Source organism: Equus caballus, chromosome 1, assembly GCF_041296265.1.
Source record: "Equus caballus isolate H_3958 breed thoroughbred chromosome 1, TB-T2T, whole genome shotgun sequence".
In the NCBI taxonomy this organism is placed as follows: domain Eukaryota; kingdom Metazoa; phylum Chordata; class Mammalia; order Perissodactyla; family Equidae; genus Equus; species Equus caballus.
In genome coordinates, this window is record NC_091684.1 from 16,225,863 (window position 1) to 16,248,979 (window position 23,117).

General features: G+C 48.1%; 1 protein-coding gene across 4 annotated transcripts in view; it reads left to right on the forward strand.

Annotated features, from left to right (window-relative positions):
* HSPA12A (heat shock protein family A (Hsp70) member 12A) overlaps nucleotides 1-23,117 on the forward strand; it is a 168,721-nt gene that overhangs the window by 126,586 nt on the left and 19,018 nt on the right. For all 4 annotated transcript variants that reach the window (XM_023638724.2, XM_070260338.1, XM_023638730.2 and 1 more), the window contains 5 exons: nucleotides 5,252-5,337; nucleotides 6,908-7,035; nucleotides 10,847-11,033; nucleotides 13,232-13,336; nucleotides 20,332-20,448. In XM_023638724.2, coding sequence (XP_023494492.1) covers nucleotides 5,252-5,337; nucleotides 6,908-7,035; nucleotides 10,847-11,033; nucleotides 13,232-13,336; nucleotides 20,332-20,448 — 623 coding nt within the window. The remainder of the gene's footprint in view (nucleotides 1-5,251; nucleotides 5,338-6,907; nucleotides 7,036-10,846; nucleotides 11,034-13,231; nucleotides 13,337-20,331; nucleotides 20,449-23,117) is intronic.

The window sequence follows — 23,117 nt, forward strand, 5'->3', positions numbered from 1 at the left end:
TGATTAAAAAAACCCGTAAATTATTTACTGAAATGGAAGTTCAGCTTACGGTAATAATGCATTAGTTCCCCTAGCCGTGCAGCCTGTTATAGGGTAATAAAAATTTTTTATTTTCCTTCTTAGAAGATACTTGCCAGTAACCTACACATGACCTTGAGCTGACAGTTTTCAAAGATGGCCCTGCAGGCAGGGCATATAAGGAGAGAGGACTTTTTTCAAATAGCCTTTTCTTAGGCAGTTGTCAGCAAATACCCGTCATCTCACAGCCTTCAGGAGAAAAGGAATGAAAATATATATTGCATTTTTTAAATCATAAGGACCAGGCCTTAAAAATCCTTTTGAAATTGAGCATTTATTTGATAGATACATAAATCTGAAAGCTAGCAAGCAGGCCTATTTGGAAAATCTGGGGAGTCACCATTGTTGAGACCACCTGTCATTTCACAGGAGCCTGGAGCCTTGTAGAATGAAGTCAGCCTAATGGTTCTGTCTTCATCTTTAAAAACATTGTATTTATGGAGCAGGATCGATTTTATGTATCTCAGAAAGTCTACGATTCTGCTCACGGCTATTTGCTGACTAATGTCTCCAGCAGAGCACAGCAACACGAAAGTCCATGAATTATGACTGGCTTTGCCGTTCTCTTATCAGGACGTTTTTTATTTTAAGAACGTCTGCTTTGATTAAAGCCGTTAGAGCCAGGAGCAAATAAAAATGTGTCTGAATTTTACGTCTCACATTTTTTAGCAGGAACCCTGAGGAAGCCTAGATTTTACTTCTTATGCCACTAAGGCAAGTGGTGATGATTAAACTAACGAGTTCCACTACATCCTGCCCACCACCTGGTTTAGGGTTCTAAAACATCCTGGAGCAGGAGGCTTGTTGGTTGAGTCATCCTTTTACTTATTTATATCCTATACTTTGCTGCAAAAATATTTTCATTTATTTATATATCTCTCTTTGCTGCAAAAATTACTTTAAAAGTGACTTGGTTGAAGAATGTTGAGGGGGTGGGTCCCAGGTTAAGAGTGAACCTAGAAACACCTGTATCAGCTTATTTTTATACTCACTAAAATAAAAAAGATTGCACAGTTAATATACAGTACAAAAGTGACATTGAATTATTTAAAATGCGAGACCTGACGATTATTTTCTGTTGGTTTACTAGAAACCATCAGCATCTCTTCCTCCTCAGCTTAACCGTGGTTCTGTGGCTGATAGTTTGCGTTCTTGACATGTTCAGTGTTTTTCCGATTCTGTGATGTGAAATCGTTAGATCCCTCTGTGTTACTGCATTTCATGGTAACTTAGTAGTTGAAATGGAAGATGCTTCGAGTGTCTGTTTAATCTGGTTGGGACAGTAGAGTTGGTATTTCTTAAAACTTACAGATCCCTCGGCTCTGCCCTTGACCACATTTCCTGGTAAAGCGTTTTTCTTTAATCTCGCTTTGACCAGCCTCTCTCCCTGCCTGCACAGACGGGTCTCAATTTTCTTTTCATCAGCTTCCTTTCTCTCTTCCAAGCCTGCACTCTAAAAATCTCTATTCTTGTTAGGCTTTTAGCTTTGCCTTTCTCTTCTGTTCTCGATGTGCCCAAGTCACCCTGTGTGTACTGAACTGGACTGTCAAGTAAGTGGCAATAGTCATGGGGCAGATGTGATTGTACTGGCTTTACAGAGAAGCATAGACAGGGCACAAGTAAGGACAGTTGGTATTTCTCACTGTGCAAAACGGCCTATGTATAATTGGTAGCCAGGACACACAGCATGTACCTTTTATATATAGACATGCCATATATCAACTCTCTCCTGTTGTCTGTTGGCTTGTAAATGTCAAATATCCATTGCTCAATAGATCATATTCCATTGACCCGTGTGTTTATTCGTAATCACTTCCTTTTGAATGAAACCTCTCAAACCTTGTTGAGACTATTAGCACTCCAGAAACTTCCCACACCCCTCAGGGGATAAAGTAGACGTTTCCATATTCTTGTCCTCAAGAATTTTTGAGCACCACTTTGATGTCCTAAATAGTTAAATAAAGAAGTATTAGCTTGAGAGCAAAGTTGTCACTATAGGCTTTCTATATTCCTGTGCTGGACTGATGCACATTAACTGGTGAATTCTCTTTGATTTGGGACTATATAGAGCTATAGATGTGGGTGTGCATGATATGCACATATCTATAAAAATGTTACTCCATACCTTCTATGCAGATCAGTTTTAAATCATTGCACAGTACAGCTGTATTTTAATTTCTGATGGAGAAAGCCTGTGAAGTTCAATTGCCTCTAGGCCTGGCTGAGTGATCAGCAAGTCAAATGATTTAGTTTGTACTGAACCAGAGGCAAACAGTGAGGGAGAAACAGGGAGAACCAAGAAAAATCTTTGGTTTTTCCCCTCACGTATCCTGGAGTCCTCTGGGGGCCAGAGGCATGTGTTCAGTGTGTGGCCCAGCGCATGCTATTTTGCAAGTCCGTGGGACATTCTCTGAGAAGGGCTGAGTGATGGGATAATTAGAACCAAGCAGACAGCGGGGTGGATGGTTTGTCTGCAGATAATAGCTTGTTTGCTAATTGCCAACACCAGATTTTCTGGGCAATTAGACATTTGGTTTCTTCCAAGACCTTCTGTGCAAATGTGGACACATGGCCGCAGGCCTTCCAGGTAGCAGGTGGAGAGAGGGTGGCTCCCAGTGCAGGATGGCATTGCTCTGCAGGCTGCCCAAGGCACTGAGGGCAGGGCAGATGACTTGCCAACAGGTGGAAAGGACCATCCAGCGGGGCCCCCTAGTGGAGAGGCTGAATTCTCCCTGCTTTTATGGAAGGGGGTGCCCTTGTGCTGGGAGATTAGCAAAGAAGGTGGAGTTTAGCTGGCTGGTCCAGGAGCCAGGCTTGCGTCTCTGTTCTCTTCTCGGGAGCACTGGGCTATGGGTACTAGCAGGAATTGGAAAATGCTTCACCTCTCAGATGAGCAAGTTGTATTTTTTAATAATTTTTTTTTATTGTGGAAAAGTCTGTATAACAAAATTTGCCATTTTAACCATTTTTAAGTATACAAATCAGTGGCATTAATTACATTCACACGTTGTGCAACCATCACCACTATCTATTTCCAAAATTTTTTCATCACCCAGAACAGAAACTTTGCATTCTCCATTCCTCCTCCACCCCAGACCCTGCTAACCTCTAATCTACTTTCTGTCTCTACGAATTTGCCTATTCTAAATATTTCATATAAGTGGAATTATATAATATTTGCCCTTTTGTGTTCAGCTTATTTCACTTAGCATAACTTTTTTTAGGTTCTTCTGTGTTGTAGATGTATAAGAATTTTACTCCTTTTTACAGCTGAATAATATTCCACTGTATGGATATACCACATTTTCTTTATCCATTCATCTGTTGGAACATCTTCTGAACTTGGGTTGTTTCCACTTTTTGGCTATTGTGAATAATGCTTCAATGAACATGCACATGCAAGTGTCTGTTTGAATCCTTGTTTTCAGTTCTTTGGGGTAGATGTGTAGGAGTGGGATTACTGTGTCATATGGTAATTCTATATTTGACTTTTTGAGGAACCACCAATCTGTTTTCCACAGCAGCTGTACCATTTTGCATTCCCACCAGATATATAAAAGGGTTCCAATTTCTGCACATCCTTGCCAACATTTGTTACTTCCATTTTTTTTTTTTTATTGTAGCTATCCTAGGGGGTCTGAAGCAGTATCTCATAGTGGTTTTAATTTGCATTTCTCTAATGACTGATGATGTTGAGCATCTTTTCATGTGCTTGTTGACCATTTCTATATCTTTGGAGAAATGTCTGTTTAAGTCCTTTGCCCAGCAAATTGATTTTTTGCCTCTGTACTTACTTGCTTCTGCACCTTTCTCCTAAAGATTGGAATCAAGCCTCATCAGGAGGAGAGAGACCATATGCCTGCAGGGAGGGGAGGTGGCTGAGCAGATCTGAAGCTTTGTGTTCACTCTTTCATGATTCATTTCATTTCCTCAACCCGTTTGGCACCCACTCTAATGATGCTGTTTGAATTCTCACTGAGCAGGAAAAAAACCAGTGAGTGCGTGGGATTAACCAAAGTGATTTGGCAGCAGAGGCAGAAGGAGCCACTCCCAGTGCCCCCCTAGAAGCAAACAGGCCTTTCTCAGACACCTCACACCCTCTGGGTTTCCTGGACCACAAGTATTGTTTTAGCAAATTACCCGTTTTGTCCTACCAGGTATTAGGCTGTGTACTCAATGGATCAGTAGTTACAGGGCACTCCAGATGGCACCTGGTATTTGTGGGTGCCTGGGGTCTGGCCATCATCTCTGCAGTGGGAGCCTCAGTCCTTGCTCTGCTGCTCTGCTGGCCCTGCCCATCCTGGGCAGTGGGCAGGGAGGGCAGTGTGGAGCTTCCAGCACTGACCAGGGACAGTGTGACTTCTCCCTGGGGACTCATTCCGGGGGAGAGCCACTCGGCTCTGCATGGTTTCAGAACAAATGTCTGTGCCCGAATAATTGCAAAGAACAGCAGAGCAATCAACAGAATGATGTTCACGCCGCTTTATTGTTGGTCCTTCTCCACTTTGGCTTTGTGTCTGTTGTGGGACCCCGTCTGTGGGGTCCAGAAATGCGAACCTACCTGTTTTTCTTATTGAATCTCAAAAACTTTCAGTATCAATGAAGAGAGATGAGCTCCCCAGGTTCTGGCAGGGCCTCATGCCAGAGGGAGGGAGGAGGTGATGCTTCCACTAAGCAAGGAACTTCTTTCTGGAAGTTGCACTCATGTCCTATATTTCTACTATAGGGGTTGTTCATCTTTGATTTAATCTTTGGGAACCAAGAAAGTGCAAGCAAAAATTTGCACATCATCTCAGGTGGCTGGTGGTTCCTCTAGTCCATAATGCTGCCTGTGTTAAGAACTGGCTCTACAGAGAGTACGAGCCAGGAGCTGAGGCCATCTGGGGATTGGGCAGCATCTCTGCTGAGTGGGAGTTGGGCGGGACCTAGTGAGAGGCCTCGTGGTCACTGGGAGAAAAGGAATGTCTCATCTGGTCAAATTTTCAATACTAAATTTAAAGGGGGTGCTGGAGCAGACAGCCTCCCTTTAAGGCTGGGATTCAGCCTTGCCCACCGCGTTGGCTGGCTTTCCCAAGGCAATAGTGTCTGTGGGAGCGAAGCCCCGCACCCCTCCTTTCTGCCCCTGGGTCAGCCGGTACCCTTTCTGAGGAGTGTACTTTGTCTTTCCTTTCAGAAACGGCCCCTACATCTGCATATTCATCTCCAGCCCGGAGTCTAGGGGACACAGGAATAACGCCTCTGTCCCCTTCCCATGTTGTGGTAAGAGATATGTATATGTGTGTGTGGGAGGGTGTGTGCTGATTACCTTTGCTTTCTTGGGTCTGCTGTCACATGACAGGCTGCTGGGCAGCCCCTCTTGTTTATGGGTGGAGATTAAATTGTTCTGCTTTTAGCCATGTGAGCCCAGCCAAGTCCCTGCCCCGCTCGGAGCCTGAAAAGGCTTTCTGTGTGTGCTTCTGGAGCCATTGGCCTGAGTGGGTACCATGAGCAGGAAGGGTAGGAGCAGCCCTTTAAAGATTCAGGGCTCGGAGCCTTGAGCATCCTGGAAGCATGCCACATCTGACCCGTGAAATGCACCAGTGAAATGCAGCGCCTTTTCGACTGCAGTTAACTGCCGTGTCCAAAGGCCTGTGGCTGTGTAATTGCTTTTGCAACAGCTTGCCTGGGAGAGAGGACCTGAGAGTGAGGGGGCTGGAGACTGGGCTCTGGCTCCCACCTCACCCCGCACTGAAAAGATGGGTATCGTGGGGCAGCTGTTCAAGGCACTTACACGAGAAAAGTACCTGGAGGAAAGGGCAGCTTTGCAGGAGCTGCTCAGATCCCCAGAGAAGACCCTACTGAAGAGGACTTGGGAACCATCACTAGGCAGGGGTGCCAGCTGGTCCTGGTTTTCCCAGAATTGTCTGGGTTTACACAAAAGCCCTGCAACCTGGAACTCCCTCAATTCTGGGAAAACTGGGAGTCTTGGTCACCCACGGCCAGATCCTGTGGTTTTCAGACTCTACACCCTGAGGGTTCCCTGTAAGAAGTTCAGGGTCGCCTTGGGGTGTGTGGGGCTGGGGGGCAGTGTGAGGAGAGGCCAGGTGGCTGGGGTTCTCCACACCTGCTCTAACTAATACACTTCAAATCCAGTATTTGTTGGTTTATAATTTGAAGGTCTATGGATGTCAAAAATAAAGTCTATACCTCTTAAAAAAGAAAAAAAAAGGTATAGAAACTTGGAATGGCCTGACCCAGTCATTTGACAGATGAGGAGAAGCTCTGGGTCCCCGAAGAGACAGGACTCACCTGGCTGGTTATGGCAGGACTGGCCAGGGTCCCCCGGATGCCGAGCCCTGCTCCTGTGCGTGACATGCCCGAGCAGATGGAGTGGTCACCTGGCAGATGCACAGGGCACGGCTGGCAGAGTGTTTTGGGCAAAGTCTGGAGGTCTGCACAGGGACTTGGGGAGGGCAGCGAGGGGAAGATTGTGTCAGTCAGAGAACCACTGGGCTTCTGGCCCTGATGGTAGAATTTCCCTAATTAGCCACGTTCATGCACAATTGATCAAGGGAGTGGTAGGTGAGCTGCAGGCGGGTGCCGTCGCCCAGGTCAGCCTGGCCCTCCATGTAGGGGGCACCTCCATTTCTCCCTGAGCCGCTCAAGTTGGGGCTGAGGCTAGCCTGCCCTCTCCCTAGGGCTCACCATGTGGCAGACTTGAGCCAGAACATGGGATATCCTTCTGTCTGCAGTGGGTTCACAGCTGGGCAAGGTGGAACCACCTGGGGTGTCTTCCTGAAAGCCAGGCTTGGCTACCCACACCACCTCCCCTCACTTGGTGTATCTGCAGAATGATGCCGACTCGAATGTCTCGGAGCAGCAGACGTTTCTCGTGGTGGTGGCCATTGACTTTGGGACCACATCCAGTGGCTATGCCTACAGCTTCACCAAGGAGCCAGAGTGCATCCACGTGATGAGGTGAGAGCTGTGGGTGGGCAGGTGCATGTGCTGGCGCCAGTCACTGTGCCTATGGAGACTTCGGGGTGGGCCTGGGGGAGGGGAGGGATTAGTTTAATGAGCAAGTGAGTGGCGGGTCCTGGAGTCTGGCCCAGCTCATCCCAAACGCATGGTACCACTTTGGGAAAGCCACTTCTGATCTCTGGGCTTCAGGTTCCTGGTCTGTAAAAGTGTTGGTTTATTCTGACTTAGTTGGTCTGGGGAAGGGCCTGGGCAGTATGTTTGAAACGTGGCCTGGGTGATTCCAGCGGGCAGCCTGGGCAAGAGGTGCCGATTTAGAGGGTATCTGTGATGGAGGATTTCCAGGCGCTGGCTTGGCCACTTACTATGTGACCTGAGGCAATTGCTGAACCTTCTAAACCTCAGTTTCCTCATCTGTGAAATGGGGATAATGATAGTACCTGCCTCACAGAATGTGTGTGCAAACGAAATGAGACTTCCTGTCATGTGCTTATTAGCACATAATAAAATGCAAGCAGGGGAGGTGCTGGTTCTTCCAAGTGAAGACAAGTCATGAGATGACAGTAGAAGCAGAAAGCATCATGCCTGAGAAAAAGCGGCGTGGGGTGGATTTCAGCCAAGTGAACCTAAAGGGTCACCCTGAGGTTGCCCTGGGTCTCCTGGGACGCACTCTGAGCTGGGGATACTCTGCACCTGCCCAACCCCATGCAGCTGAGCTCGCCCTCACATCCACCCCATCCACAGGTGATCGACAGTCTGCGAGGACTCTGGTCTATCCTGGTACCAGTGCCGGTTCCCCCGTGCATGGCCTTCCTGCAGAGTCTGTTCCCCTCAAAGCTTTGGGAGCCAGGGATTTATCACCCCGATTTCCAAATCCAGGGGTGGCTCTGAAGATGCATTCTGATTGGCTTTGTACTTCCTTCAGCTGGTAACTGTGCAATTTACTTATCGCTCTCAGAGCCAGATCTTGTGCTTTTTTTTTTTTTTTCTTTTGATAAGGAAGCTTGGCCCTGAGCTAACATCTGTGCCAATCTTCTTCTATTTCACGTGGGATGCCGCCACAGCGTAGCTTGACCAGCAGTGCTAGGTCTGCACCTGGGATCCGAACCTGCAAACACCAGGCTGCCGAAGCAGAGCGTGTGAACTTAACCACTACGCCACCAGGCCAGCCCTCTTATGCGTTTTTATAGAGTGCTATTTAAAGCATAAGTCTTAATAAAAGTGGTCCCCCCCCCCCAGTCTTGGTGTAGGCCCTGCCTTTCCTCTGGAAAACTGGATGTCCCAAGAGGCTGCAGAGACCCCTGGGTGTCATCTCATCAGGAAATAATGAAAAGCCGGTTCTAGTGGAGAACCCTGGTGATGGCATAGTCCTTGGTGTTCAGTCCCCACCAGGATTCTGCCTCTGCTGAGCTAGACAGATGCTGTGAGGGTCTGCTCTGCCATCCCGCAAGATGTAATCCCTGCATGGAGAAGAGCACACTGTTAAAAGCTAGAATCCATGTTTATTAGCTTTTATGTAGTTTTAAGAAATGTTATTTCCAAGAGATAGTCATGCAATGAAAATTGGAAAAAAAAGAAAAGCAGAAATAGTGTTGAACTTGCTTGTGAGGAATCCTCACAAAGCATCAGCAGAGCTCAGGGCTCCAGAGATGTTCTCTTCATGACTGTAGAGATTTTGGAGGGAGGTTCTACCTGAATTTTAGTTCAGTCAGAATATATCAACATAACCATGGTAGAGACTGACAAACTTATGAATGAGAAAGTTTAATTTTTTTGTATTTAAATAGGGATGAAGGAATAGAAATTTGAAGGGGAAAAACTCAGAAGGTTCTTTACCTACTGAACATGTCAGTGCTCATAGTAATGGAATGTCCATTTGTGAAAGGTTGTGTGTGGAGTGCACCCCTGGCCCAGGCACCCTGTGTCTGCCTGGGATGGTGACCCTCCCCGTGTCTCAGTGGGGTCTCCACGGGGACTTTGGCTCCATGAGTAGAAGCCTGCATCCTGATGACGTTGACTGAGAAACTGGCCAGGGACGGCTCCAGACCCATCTGCACTGCAGATCTAGGTGGAGGTTGGCTCTCCATCCGGACCGTGATGGTCCCACTGAAGCTTAAGAATGCAGTGTTGGGAGCAGGTGTAGACTCTGCCAGGAGTGCAGCCGCCTCCTGAGGTGGGCCAGGGAGAGAGGTGTGGTTCCCCTCATGTACTGTGTCTCTATCAGAGAATGCTTGTAGGGGTGGCATGGTGAAGTGGCAGGACTGGAGCAGAGAGCATCCTGGCCTCTTGGCGGCATGGCTTCTCTGCCATGGCCCCAGGGATGGGCGAAGCCTTGAGTCACCTACCCTCTCCACCCTCCTTCCTTTACTCCTTCTTTCTATCTGAGAGAAGGAAGGAAGCTTCTCTGGGGCTCACCTACCTCCTGCCCTGCTTCATTGCCCCTCCCATCAGTTCCAGATGTAATCTCATTGCATCTGCCTCTTTGTCTGCCTGTCTGTCTGTCCCCACCTCTCCCCTCTCTGGCCCCTCTTCAGCATACAGATGTGCAGGACTGTTCCTGTCAGAGCTCTCATGCCACCTTGTCGCTGTGGCTGTCGCCCCGGTATGGAGGTGCCCAGGTCTGTTTCCTGCCTGCATCTCTTCGTGAGCTCAGGCTTGCGTCTTCAGTCCCCCTCCCCGGGAGCTCAGTGGCAGCGCGTTCAGATGGAGCTCCCCGTGTCCCCCTCCAGCCTCCTTCTTGGCCAGGGCTCCTGCTTTCTGTGAGGGGCACTCTTCCCCATAGGCTCCCAAGCTTGAACCTCTGGGGCCTCGGCTCCTGCTCACCACCATGGCCATTTGGCTAGATTCACCCTCTGGACGGCTTGTCCCCACCTCATCCCTCCTCTTTCTTCGTTGGCTCTCTACCCTTGTGTGAGCTCTCTCACTTCTGCTCCCAGAGGAGGCCTGAGCCTCCTCCTCAGCCTCCTGGCTTCCTGTGTCTCTCTCCCTCTAGTACAGTTTTCTCTGCTCAACAGCAGCTCTGACTCTGCCATGCCCCTGCTCTAAAACCTTTAGTGGCTCCCCGTTAGTCCCTGATTAAATCTCTCAGGGTTCTCCTCAGCCTGGTACCAACCACCCTCGCAATCTCATTTCTCACACTTTCCATTTACACAGTCACTCTTCCCACTTACTCTTTCTTTAACCTGCTCAGTCACTTAGCATATTCCGTACATGCTCTGTGCTTGCCCACCTCTGAGCAGCCTGTAGTGTCCTTTCCCCACTTGTCTGTCACTCCTTCAAGTCTCTCCTGAGCCCTGCGTTCTTCCTCCACCCCACAGCTGGCGCCTCTGCCATCTCTGATCCCTCATTCCCATCTGATAAGGCAGGTGTTTATGTGTTTATACCCTATTTTGTTTCCAAGAAGATTCAAACCAGCACTATGTCTGCTGTTGAGCAGTTGGAAATTAAAAAACCAAAAAAAGAAAAAAACCATTACCTGCTAGGTTGTCAATTGTTTGAAGGCAGAGACATGAATGTTTCGTCTCTGTCATCAGCACCTGGCCCTCAAATGCTCAGTAAATGCTGAGTGAGGGGATCAGGCAGACCTTGTTACTGAGCAAGAACCTGGCACCTGCACCTTTCTTCTTTTTTTTTTAACTGAAGTTCTGTCTCCAATTGCTACTCAACCCACTGAACCAGAGTGCGTGTGCAGTAGCTACTGTGTGCATGCACATCTGTAACAGTCTTGCACATAGTAGGTGCTCAAGTCCATGCTGCCTGAACTGGGATTGTGAAAGAAGGTCCCTTAACCTCTGCCTTTCCTTGGTGGCAGGCGATGGGAAGGAGGGGACCCCGGGGTGTCCAACCAGAAGACTCCGACCACCATCTTGTTGACTCCTGAGAGGAAATTCCACAGCTTTGGGTACGCCGCCAGGGACTTTTACCACGACCTGGATCCCAACGAGGCCAAGCAGTGGCTATACCTGGAGAAGTTCAAGATGAAGCTGCATACCACTGGGGTAAGTGAGCCTCTCCCTGGCCCCAAGTCCTCCACATTAGAGAGCCTAGGTTCTTCCAGCCTTGGGGAGGGGGGAGGGGCAGGGATCTTTCCAACCAGGGGGCCCTCAGGTTTCTCCCGAGCAGAAAGTAATGTCCATTTACCCTGATTTTAGAAACAGCGTGGAGCACACAACCCTTTTGTGGAATACACAGCACTCTCTGATGTATACGTGGGCAGGGAGATATTCAGAATATTTAACAGCTTGTTTGCCTTGGAAACTGACCGATTGGAGTGGACGCAGGCTGGAGCACAGGCCTAGGAGGCTGGGGGCTCCCTGCTGGGCCAGGAGGTACCCCTCCAGATGCTGGATTGTTGGGAGATCAGGGATCCTGAAGGAGGGACCTGGGGGCTGGGAGCATTTGGTGGGCCCAGGGCAGTGGCTCTTAACTAACCAGTTTGGAAGTAACAACTAGTAACAACTGGCCCATTAACCCTTTATGTGGGGAGGGGTAGCTCAGGAAATCAGGGGCTCAGTGAGTGGAGGTACAGCCCCCAAAGCAGCTATGCTCCCAGCCTGTGTTCTGTAAGATGTCTAAACCAGGCAAGCCCCCTCCCTAAGCTTCATGGAAAAGCTTGGGCTGGAGGATAGAATTTTTTCAATTTAACCATTTTATCCCTTAAATTTTCTTTAACTCTCGGTATTTAGAGATGCTGGATGGCAATAGTGATTAGCACCATGGACTCTGGGGCCAGACGACCTGGGTTTAAATGCTGCCCCTGCCACCTTCGAGATACTTAATCCAAGTCACTTAACCTCTGCTTGCCTTGTTTTACCTTATCTGTAAAATGAAGACACTGATAAAGCCTTCTTCATGGGGATTTTGTAAGGATTAAAGGAAGGAAAATACACCAAGCTCTTAGAACCATGCTGATTCTTAGTAAGTTCTAGTCAATTGCTAGCTCCTATTATTATTGCTTTTATTTGCTATTAAGTGTTGGCAGATGACAAAACAAATGTTAATGGAAGCCCAGCAGCCAGCACCCTGCCTTCCAAGGCTCTGTGCTTATCAGTGTGGTTGTCTCTTTCTGAAGTGGACTGACTTCTGCTAGAAATGCACCCTTCCCATTTCACCTGATGGGATTCCATGCCAAAAAGCAGTCTTGCACAGGTGGAAGCACAGGAATTTTTTCAGTTGGAATTTTTTCAATTCTGAGCCCATGGCTTTCTTCCTGGTGCTTGACCATCTTTCTGAGCCTGGGAGCCATCGCCCCAAAGCTGGGGTGTCTTTGTGAGCACCAGGGGTGGGAGGTGGCTGGTTGGGAGGAGTGAGCTTGTATGGATGGGTCAGGACAACTGATAGGCTCCTCAAGGCCGGTTTAGCAGCCTGATGCCCCTCACACTCCAAAGGCAAAGACTGATTCACCAGTCTGGCTCAATCTGGAGGCCTCACTGATTGTTTCCCTGGTAGTAATGAGCCCGTTGATTCTGGGAAACTTGGGGGCTTCCTTCTGATGTTTGCTCCCGCCCTCTGCCCATCCCCAACCTACGGGGACTTTTCATTTTTTAATGACCTCAGTCCATCCAGCCTCTCATAGAGCATCCTCCACCCAAGGACTGCACTCAGCAACTGCCTATCTTCTGGCAGAAGAAGGGAGGCAGGGATGCTGGGCTCCCAGCAGATTAGCCAGCACAAGCCTTAAAATAGGAGCTCTTCTATTTTGGTGACTTGGTTGGCAGCTCATTGAGGATTGAAAGCTTGACGTCTGTTTAGCATCATGCACGTCAGTGAGTTGGCATGATTATTTAGGCCTCCATTAGGGGGACTCCCAAGGGTGACCATGTGTGTCCGCGTGTGGAAACAGTATGTAAATTGCATCGGGAGTGGCGCCTGCCTTTTCTCTCTTCCTGGGCTCTGTTGCTGCCCCCAAACTTCACTCCCAGAGGATCCAGGAGAGAGAGAGAGAAAAAGAGGGAGGGAGAAAAGGAGGGAGAAGTGAAGGTGGAGCTGCCAGGGAACAGCCAGGCCTTCCTACACATAAGGGGACAGTGCTGCCAGGCCCATTTTGGGGGACACGCCATCCTATTCTGCCCCTTAAACATCGGGAAACACAAATATGGCCCACTGGGTTCCCCAAATCTCCAAGTAGCAGTTCCCAAAGCCAGAGGGCATGTCCCTCCTTTGTCTCCTAACTCTTTCATCCTTCTCCTCCTACCAGGACCTCACCATGGATACAGACCTGACGGCAGCAAACGGCAAGAACGTCAAAGCCCTTGAAATCTTTGCTTATGCCCTGCAGTACTTTAAGGAGCAGGCACTGAAGGTAGGACACGTGCCAGCACCTGTGGGAGGAGGTGGTGCACCTGCCAGCAAGGGGAGCAGGTCCAGCCTCGAGGGCCAGAGGGTGGGGCTCTGCACTCAGAAAGCAGGATGTGCCCTCATGCACCGCTGGCGGGAATGGAAAACGGTGCAGCTGCTGTGGAAAACAGGCAGGCAGGTCCTTCGAAGGTTAAACACAGAGTTACCCTGTGACCCAGCAACCCCACTCCTAGGTACATCCCTAAGAGAAATGAAAATGTATATTCACAGAAAAACTTGTCTATGAATGTTTATAGCAGCACCATTCACAATAACTAAAAAGCAGAGACACCCCAAATGCCCATCAGTGGATGAACGGGTAACTAAATGGAGTCTATCCATATAACTATACAAAGGAGTGACCTACTGACACATGGATGAACCTTCAAAACATTATGCTAAATAAAAGAAGTGAGATAAAAAGGCCACATACTGTGTGATTCCGTTTGTATGAAATGTCCAGAACAGGCAAATCCATAGAGAGAGAAAGTAGATTAGTGGTTGTTGGGGGCTGAGGGAATGAGGAGTGACTGCTACAGGGTATGGGTTTCTTTCCGGGGTCATGAAATTAGATAGGGGTGATGGTGGCACAAGCTTGTGAATAGCCTAAAACCCACTGAATTGTACACTTTAAAAAGGTGAATTTTATGGAAATTATGTGTCAGAAAAAAACAACAGTAAGAAAGGAAGGCAGGAGGCACACACGGCAGCTGTGTGATCCTGGGTGAGGTGCTTAATCTCTCCGATACCCCTGCTCCTAACCTGGAGAGTGGGGCAGGTAACCGCACCTTGAGGGTCATTTGCTATTAAATGAGATTTATACATGAAGTGCCTCCCTTGGGGCCTGGCACAGAGTGGACACTTGGGAAATGGTGGCTGCTGTCTGTCCTCCTCCTCCACATTCCCACCAGACCCCACGGAAGAAGCTCATGTGTGACCCCCTCGGGTCACCCTTGCAAAGGTTTGAGCAGTGATGGCCCAGCATGTGGAAAACAGCTAATTTCGAAGTAGAATGTGGCTGTCCTGTCCGTGTCTCCTCCCGGGGGCGTGGAGACGCATGGGTGTAAACCAGATGATTAAAGAGGCTCGTGGATGGAGCTTTATCCTTTTTTCTCCCAAAAAAGAATTGAGAACTTTGGAAGCATTCTGTATTATGCGATCACTAGAAGAAATTTAGTGAATTCTAAAATAGAATAGAATAGACGAGAATCCTAGAAATAGGGCTAGAGGGAGATAAGGAAGGAGAATGTAATACTGTTTTCATCCACTCAAATACCTTCTTCTTTTTGGAGTACTTTTTAGGTGCCAGATCCTACATGAGTTCTGACGGCGTAGAAATGAACACAGCATGAAGGAGTGTGCAGTCAGTGGGTCGGTGTCGTGAGGGGGTAACTGTGGGTGTTCAGTGTTTGGTAAAGGCAGAGGTTCTGCCCAACGGGCAGCAGCAGGGATGGCTCCCTGGAGGAGGTAGACTGGGGGCCTCTCACAGGCAGCAACTGGAAGGGCACAGGAACAGCTCGGGGGAAAGAAAACAGCCAGCATTGTGGAGAGCAGGCAGTTTGGCGTGGGAGAAGGGCAAGGCTGGAGATAGAGTGGGAGCAGTGTGTTCGGGACGAGATTGTGCAGACCCGCAAATGCCAGGCTAAGGAGCTCCACGGGCAATGGGAAGCCATCAAAGGATTTCTAGTGAGGAACGCCATGGCCACAGGATGGTGTTAGAGGGAGGGAGACCACAGTGTCCTGGGGACTGTAGGGTGGGGGAAAGCCATGAGGAAGCTGCTGACTCAGATGCTGAAGCAGGTTTGTCTGAGGGCTGAAGGTGAGGTTCTGAGACGCGGAGAAGAGTGGGGTCATTTGGGGAACGTGGAAACCAAGGAGAGAGAGAGAGGGGAAGAGGAAGGGAAGAAGTGGGTCCTAGGAAAAAATTCTTCCACCAGAAAGGGAGAGGGGAGAGGGCTGAAAGGAAGGAAGTGGAAGAGAGGGGGCTGGGTTCACTGTCGGGAAGACGGGGACCAGCCGAAGGCAGGAGCTCAGTAAAGCCTCTGGGACCTGGAGAAGGGGAGAGCGCCATTGTTCCAGGTGGCAGCAAAGCATAAGAGGAGGCGCTCAGAGAGGTGGCCTCTGTCAGCCTGAAAAGCAAGGATCCCAGAGGGATGGGCTCAGTACCCGGTGGCCTAGGTGGCTGTGTGAAGGCCTGTCTGCCTGTACCACATGTGGCAAGTCTGAGAAAGATGAAGGAGCAGAGGGAGGCAGAGTCCTGGGCGGGTGGGGTGGCTTCTGGATTAAGAGGAGGAGCCATGGGGAGTCAGGGGAGATTTAGGACTTGAGAAAGCCCACGACATGGGAGCATGTTTCAAGTTGGCCAAGAGGAAAGGAGTGAACAGCCCATCTCAGAAGGGGAGGGAGGAGGTGGAGGGGGCTGAAGGTCAAGCAGGGGCACGGGTGGGTGAGTGGTCCCAGACATGTCAGCTCAGCCAGAGGCTCCAGGAACCTGCTAGCACCTTCTCCCAGCAGGGAACATGTTGTGAAGAAATTCTGTGAAGAAAAACTGTTTGAGGAGATGCATAGGAACTAGGCTCTTGACAAGACAGCTGGTTCATATTCGAGGGACAAATGGATTCAGAGGAGGGGATTATTGCCTGTTGGACCAGAATAAGCTACAGTAGAATAGCTCAGAAATCACAGACATGACGCAGTCTCGTCTTTCACGAGGGAAGCAGTGAGAGTGCCTGACATGAGGTATTCACTCAATGCCAGGTTCCTTTGCCTTTCAAGCTGCTCTCCATCCCCCGGTGAGCAAACAGCTTATCTAAACAACTTTCCATACAGCTGCAGAAGCCCATCAGTCATATTGTGAGCCTTTTCCGTTTCGAGAGTTTAAAATAGCCTGGATGGTTAGAGGTGTCACGCTTAGAGTCCTTCCCAGCTCACAGCATGCGCTTACAGCTTTTATTTATTTATTTTTTGCTGAGCAAGATTAGCCCTGAGCTAATATCTATTGTAAATCTTCCTCTTTTTGCTTGAGGAACATTTGCCGTGAGCTGCTAACATCTGTGCCAATCATCCTCTATTTTATATGTGGGTCGCTGCCTCAGCGTGGCCACTGACAAGTGGTGTAGGTCCATGCCTGAGATCTGAACCTGTGAACCCAACCTACTGGAGTGGAGCGCACTGAACTTAACCAATATGCCATGGAGGCCAGCCCCTCACCTGCTTTTAAAGTCCAATGCAGACCTTCAGGGAAATCTGGATAAAAAACAAAAACAGAAAAACGGCTATTTCATGTTGGCCTAAAGGAGACAAGTTTTTAAAAACATGTTAAAAAAAAAAGTTTACTGAATATACTTAACACCCCTGCTGTACACTTAAAAATAGTTAGAATGATAAATTTTATGTGACATGTATTTTATCACAATTAAAAATGAAAAAATTTTAAAGGGAGAAAATAAAGTTTACTGATCAAAAAGGAAGTTATTTGAGTGAGAGGGTGGGTCAGTCCCAAGAAAACTCTTTGAAACAACATGGAAAATAAGACATCAGTCAGGAAAAAAAAAATCGACAGCGTAGTAATCTCCTGAAATGTGTCCCCAGAGCTGCCTGTGATGTGGAAGCGTGTTAGTGTGAGTTTGGGTCTGATTTCAGACTTGTCTGTGAATGTGGCGACGGGGGTGCCGGGCGGTGGAGGAAGGAACCAGCATTTATCAGAGGTCTTCTCTGAGCCGCACATACCATGTGTGTTCTCATTTAATCTTGCCAGTAACGCTGTGGGTTAGTTTTATTCTCCCCATTTTACAGATGGGAATATTGAGTCTGAGAACTATTCTAGAGACACATTTTGCCACATGGACCTGGTGGAAACCTCTGATGCCTCAGCCCATCCCATTTATCCACAGGGACCCCACTGATGTGGTTTAATCTTCACCAAAGGTCAAGGGCAGCGTGGTTCTTGCTTAGGCCATGTCCTTCACATCTTTCCCGTCCTGCCGGGAAAACTCCCCTGATGGGCTGGGGCTTGTGGTAAGGTAGAGGACAGTGACAACTCGGACAGCAACTGCCACCAGCTGTCAAGCATTACTGTGGCCAGGCGCTCATAACAATCTAGTCAAGACCTTGGTCTTCAGAGTCAAGATAGACCTGGGTCTGGGTCCAAAATTTGACTCTGTCACTTTTGAGCTGTGCAATCATCAAAAAGATATTGAACGTATCCAGGCCTTAGTTTCCCATCTGCACGATTATTTATTTATTTTTTCAATTATTTTATTGAGGTCATACTGGTTTATGACATTGTGTAATTTCAGGTGTACATTATTATATACCACTTTCTGTATAGACAGCATCATGCTCACCACCAATAGTCTAATTTTTATCCTTCACCATATGTATGTGTCCCTTTACCCCTTTTGCCCTCCCCTTCACCTACTTCCCCTCTGGTAACCACTAATCTGTTCTCTTTATCCATGAGTTTGTTTATCTTTCACATATGAGTGAAATCGTAGGGTGTTTGTCTTTCTCTGTCTGGCTTACTTCATTTAAAATAATACTCTCAAGGTTCATCCATGTTGTTGCAAATGGGATGATTTTGCCTTTTTAATGACTGAGTAGTATTCCATTGTATATATATACTGCATCATTTTTACCCATTCATCATCTTTAGCCAAGTGTTATGGCCACTTGGGTTGCTTCCACGTCTTGGCTTTGTGAATATTGCTGCAGTGAACATAGGGGTGCATAAATCTCTTTGAATTATTGATTTCATGTTCTTTGGATAAATACCCAGTAGTGGGATAGCTGGAGCTCATGGATTTCTATTTTTAATTTTTTGAGAAATCTCCATACTCTTTTCCATAGTGGCTGCACCAGTTTACATTCCCACCAGCAGTACATAAGGGTTCCCTTTTCTCTAGATCCTCTCCAACATTTGTTCTTTTTTGTCATATTAATTATAGCCATTCTAACAGGCATAGATGATATCTCATTGTAGTTTTGTTTGTTTGTTTTTGTCTCGAGGAAGATTAGCCCTGAGCTAACATCTGCCAATCCTCCTCTTTTTTCTGAGGAAGACTGGCCCTGAGCTAACATCTGTGCCCATCTTCCTCTACTTTATACATGGGACGCCTACCACAGCATGGCTTGGCATGCGGTGCCATGTCCACACCTGGGATCTGAACCGGCAAACCCTGGGCCCCCAAATCAGAATGTGCTCACTTAACTGCTGTGCCACTGGGGCGGCCCCTCATTGTAATTTTGATTTACATTTTCCTAACAATTAGTGATATTTAACATCTTTTCATGGGCCTTTTGGATATCTCTGTGTCTTCTTTGGAAAAATGTCTGTTCATATCCTCTGCCTATTTTTTGATTGGTTTGTTTATTTTTTTGTTGTTGGGTTGTATGAGTTCTTTATATATTTTGGAGATTAACCCCTTGTTGGATATATGATTTATAAATATTTTCTCCCAGTTGGTGGGATGTCTTTTCATTTTGTTGATGGTTTCCTTTGCTGTGCAGAAGCTTTTTAGTCTGATGTAGTCCCATTTGTTTATTTTCTCTTTTGTTTCCCTTGCCTGAGTGGACATGGTATTCAAAAAGATGTTGCTAAGACTGATGTCAAAGAGTGTACTGCCTATATTTTCTTTTAGAAGTTTTATGGTTTCAGGTCTTACATTCAAGTCTTTAATCTGTGTGGAGTTAATTTTTGTGTATGGTGTAAGATAATGGTCTTTTTTCATTCTTTTGCCTGTGGCCGTCCAGTTTTCCCAACACCATTTAATGAAGAGACTTTCCTTTCTCCATTGTATGTTCTTGGCTCCTTTGTCAAAGATTAGCTCTCTGTAGATTTGCGGTTTTATTTCTGGACTTTCAATTCTGTTCCATTGTTCTGTGTGCCTGTTTTTGTACCAGTACCATGCTGTTTTGATTACTATAGCTTTTTATAGTATATTAAAAATTATTTTTTAATAGCTTTTTCTCCCCAAATCTCCCGAGTACATAGTTGTACATTTTAGTTGTGGGTCCTTCCAGTTGTGGCATGTGGGATGCCACCTCAACATGGACTAATGAGCAGTGCCATGTCTGCTCCCAGGATCCGAACTGGTGAAACCCTGGGCTGCTGAAGCGAAGTGCGAGAACTTAACCACTTGGCCACGGGGCCAGCCCCTATAGTATATTTTGAAGTCAGGGATTATGATGCCTCCAGCTTTGTTGTTTTTTTCTCAGGATTGCTTTGGCTATTCAGGGTCTTTGGTTGCCCATATGAATTTTAGGATTCTTTTTTCTCTTTCTGTGAAGAATGTCATTGGGATTCTGATTGGGATTGCTTTGAATCTGTAGATTGCTTTAGGTAATATGGACATTTTAACTATGTTTATTCTTCCAACCCATGAGCACGGAATTTCTTTCCATCTCTTTATATCTTCCTTAATTTCTTTCAATAATGTCTTATAGTTTTCAGAGTATAGGTCTTTCACCAAAAGGGGCACAGTTATAACCCCTTCCTAATGGGATTCTTGACTGGGTTAATGGAGGCGAGGTAGGCAAAGTGCTTAACAAGGGTACACACAGGACGCTCTCAGCAAATGTAGCTCTCAGAAAGTCATCAATCCTCCAGCAAACTTATGAGCTAGGTATTATTATCCCCGTTGTACAGGTAAGGAAACTGAGGGCTGAGAGGTTGTCACATGCCCAAAGTCACGTGACTAGGAAGTGGCCAAAGGCCTCTGATCTGCCTGCCTCCTGCCTGCAGTCACATTGAGTGCGTGGAAGGAGCTGGGAGCTCCCTGCTTACTGAATATTCAGAAAACAGACCCTTGCTCTCTGACACTGGTGAGTTCAGGAGGCTGCGGAATAGACGCCCCATGAGTTCATGACCAGGAAGCCTGGACTCTCAGCGGAGCCTCAGCAGGCCATGTCCTCAGGGACCAGCTGTGTCCACTTGACCTGCTATATTTTCCTTGGCTTTAGGAGCTGAGTGACCAGGCGGGTTCGGACTTTGAGAACTCTGATGTCAGATGGGTCATCACAGTGCCTGCCATCTGGAAACAGCCCGCCAAGCAGTTCATGAGACAAGCTGCCTACCAGGTGAGTGCGGGGGCGGGAGGGGGGTCCAAGATACCCATGGTGGTGACAGTCGCCCCTCTCAGTTGTCCCCCAGCATTCACAGGCCTCCTTGGGAGGAAGCGAGGGATCTCCCACAGGCGGGGGACCAAGAGCCTTCCCATTCCTCAGCTTCCTTCATGGGGAGGAAAAGGGGTCAGACCGACGAGGGGAGGAGCTGGGCTTTGTCTTCCTTCTGGCTTTAGGCGTTTCCAGGGCATGTTTCCACTGTAGATTCTCAGGGGTTAGGATTTCAAACTGGGGCTCAGAGACATTTCTCCGTGGGTGAATGGAAGTGAGAACCTCAGGGAAAAGCCTTGGGAAACAAGAATATTTGGATATGAAAGGAATAAAGACAAAGCCAATGGCCACGACCCAGGCAGACCAGCTTGGTGTGGAGGCTGAAAGCTGCACAGCACAGTGGGGAAGTAAAGGGAAGACAACTGTGCTCTGCACATTGCACCTTATGAGCAAGGCAGGAGCAGGTATGGTCACCCCAGAGAGGGGTGAGGGCTGCCACACCTGCGTGGTGGCAGCCTCCTGGATGAGGGCAGTGGCATGGCTAAGGAGTGTGCAAGTCACCATGGCACCAGACAGAGCATTCCACAGGGCCGATGGCCAGCCCATCCCTTGTGGGCACTGGGGGACACTGCTGGTGCCACAAACCCTCATGGCCTCCAGCCTTCCCACTGTTGGCAGACAACTTGTGCCATGACGGGGCTCCCGTGAGAGTCTGCTTCATGGCAAGCACGCCTGGGCGTACTGTCCTGCTGTTCTGATCCCCAGGACAGAGCTGGCTCCAGTTGTACTTAATCCCCTGCCTTATTGAAAGCCCACTCTGTGGTCTGGGTCCACTTTGCATTGAGAGACGGTTTTCAGAGCCTACAACCTGAGCTGGCCTGGGGAAAGTCACCAGGGTGATAGATGGCCCCTTACCCCCGCCACACCTCTCAGGAGACCGCCACCTTTCCCAGGGGACATACCTCTGACGTTGAGTTTGTACCCACACGTATAAACCTTTCCTTTCAAAACACCCAGCAAATCACCCCTGAGCACCAGATATAATAAAAGGGCCATGGGCATCTTGATGTCATGAATTGTACTCGATGCTTGGGGCTTCACTCCAGGTGGCAGGTAGAGCTCAAGGGAGGGCAGTGTCCCCTCCCCTCACTCTCCCTCTGTTCCCTTTCTTCCCTCCCCTGCCCCAGGCTGTCTCCTCTGCTCTCCCCTTCCTCTGTTTAGCGTGAGAATCTGGCTCCATCTATGTATCTGCCAAAAATAGATTTGTTTTTGTGGGGATGAAGGAAGAGGGTGAAGTTGCAGAAAGAGGCTACTTCTTTAAGATGGAAGAAATACGAGTGCAGTTTAGCAGTCCACAGAAGCCCTGGGCATCCAGGAGTTTTGCCGTAGTGTCATCCTCAGGCAGTATCTAAGGATGGGACGCTGGAACACAGCTGTCTACAAGGACACAGCCCAGTGATCGGAGTTTTTCCCAGGAAGGATACTCAAGACTCATGGTTTTGACTCTCATTTTCCAGCCCACAGGAAGACTTCAGCAACAAACGTGTGACCCAGAAAAGGGTCAGCTCTTATTTTTAGCCTGAAAAGGAAAGAGGAGCAGTGACTGGTAGATTTGTTAGGGCTGTTGTAGCCCTGGGCCAGCTCCTCCAAGGACTGCCTCTCTGAGCCGGTGGGGGAGAGGCCCCTCACACTGGGCCCCGCCCTCCCCCGGAAACCAGGCAGAAGTGGGTGTGGTGTACTCTGGGGTTTGGCCGGATCAAAAGGACACCTCAGAGATTAGAGGGGTTAGCAGGTCCTCGGATGTGACCAGTGTTTATGGACGTGGGGAATTTACTTTCTGAAGCCCGGAGACACGCTGCAGGCGGGCCTGTCCTCTGATGCCATATAACTTTTGTCTGGTGCAGCTTATGCAGCTTAATTTGGGGCCCTTTGTAATTCTGGTTTCACACTTGTGTTCAGTGTATAGTCACTGAAGGAATTTCAAGATGGCGGGGACCATTCGCTCGTTCTTTGTTCACTCATTCATTTATTCATTGAACAAACCTACGCTGGGGCCTTCTGCATGCCAGGACTGGGGTAGGCGCTGGATTCATATCCTCGTAACCAAGATAGACCCTGCTCTCAAGTTGCTGGCAGCTGAGCAGTTCGTTGAACGCTTTTGTAGCTCTGGCAGAGGGGCAGAGGGAGTCTTAGGAGCATAGTTGCTTTGCCAACTTCTCTGCGGTCTCTTCAGCCTATCTTCTGGAAAAGTCCCCAGGACGAAATGGAAATGAAGCTTCTTATTCTGTGGTCAAAATTAGCGTCTCTCCAACTCTCCCTCCTCATTCCCCATTTATTACACAGAATAAGAAAGATGCACACTTGTGAGGGTTAATTTTATTTGTAAACTTGACTGGGCCAAGGGGTACCCAGCTATTTGGTCAAATGTCATTCTTAGTGTTGCTGTGAGGTTGCTTTTGGATGAGATTAACATTTAAGTTGATTGACTGAATACCACAGATTGCTCTCCCTAAGGTGGGTGGGCCTCATCCAATCAGTTGAACACTTGTATAGAAGGAAAGGCTGAACCTCCCTAGAATAAGAGAGAATTCCTCCTCCCTGCTTGCCTTCAAACTGGGACATTGGTTTTTTCC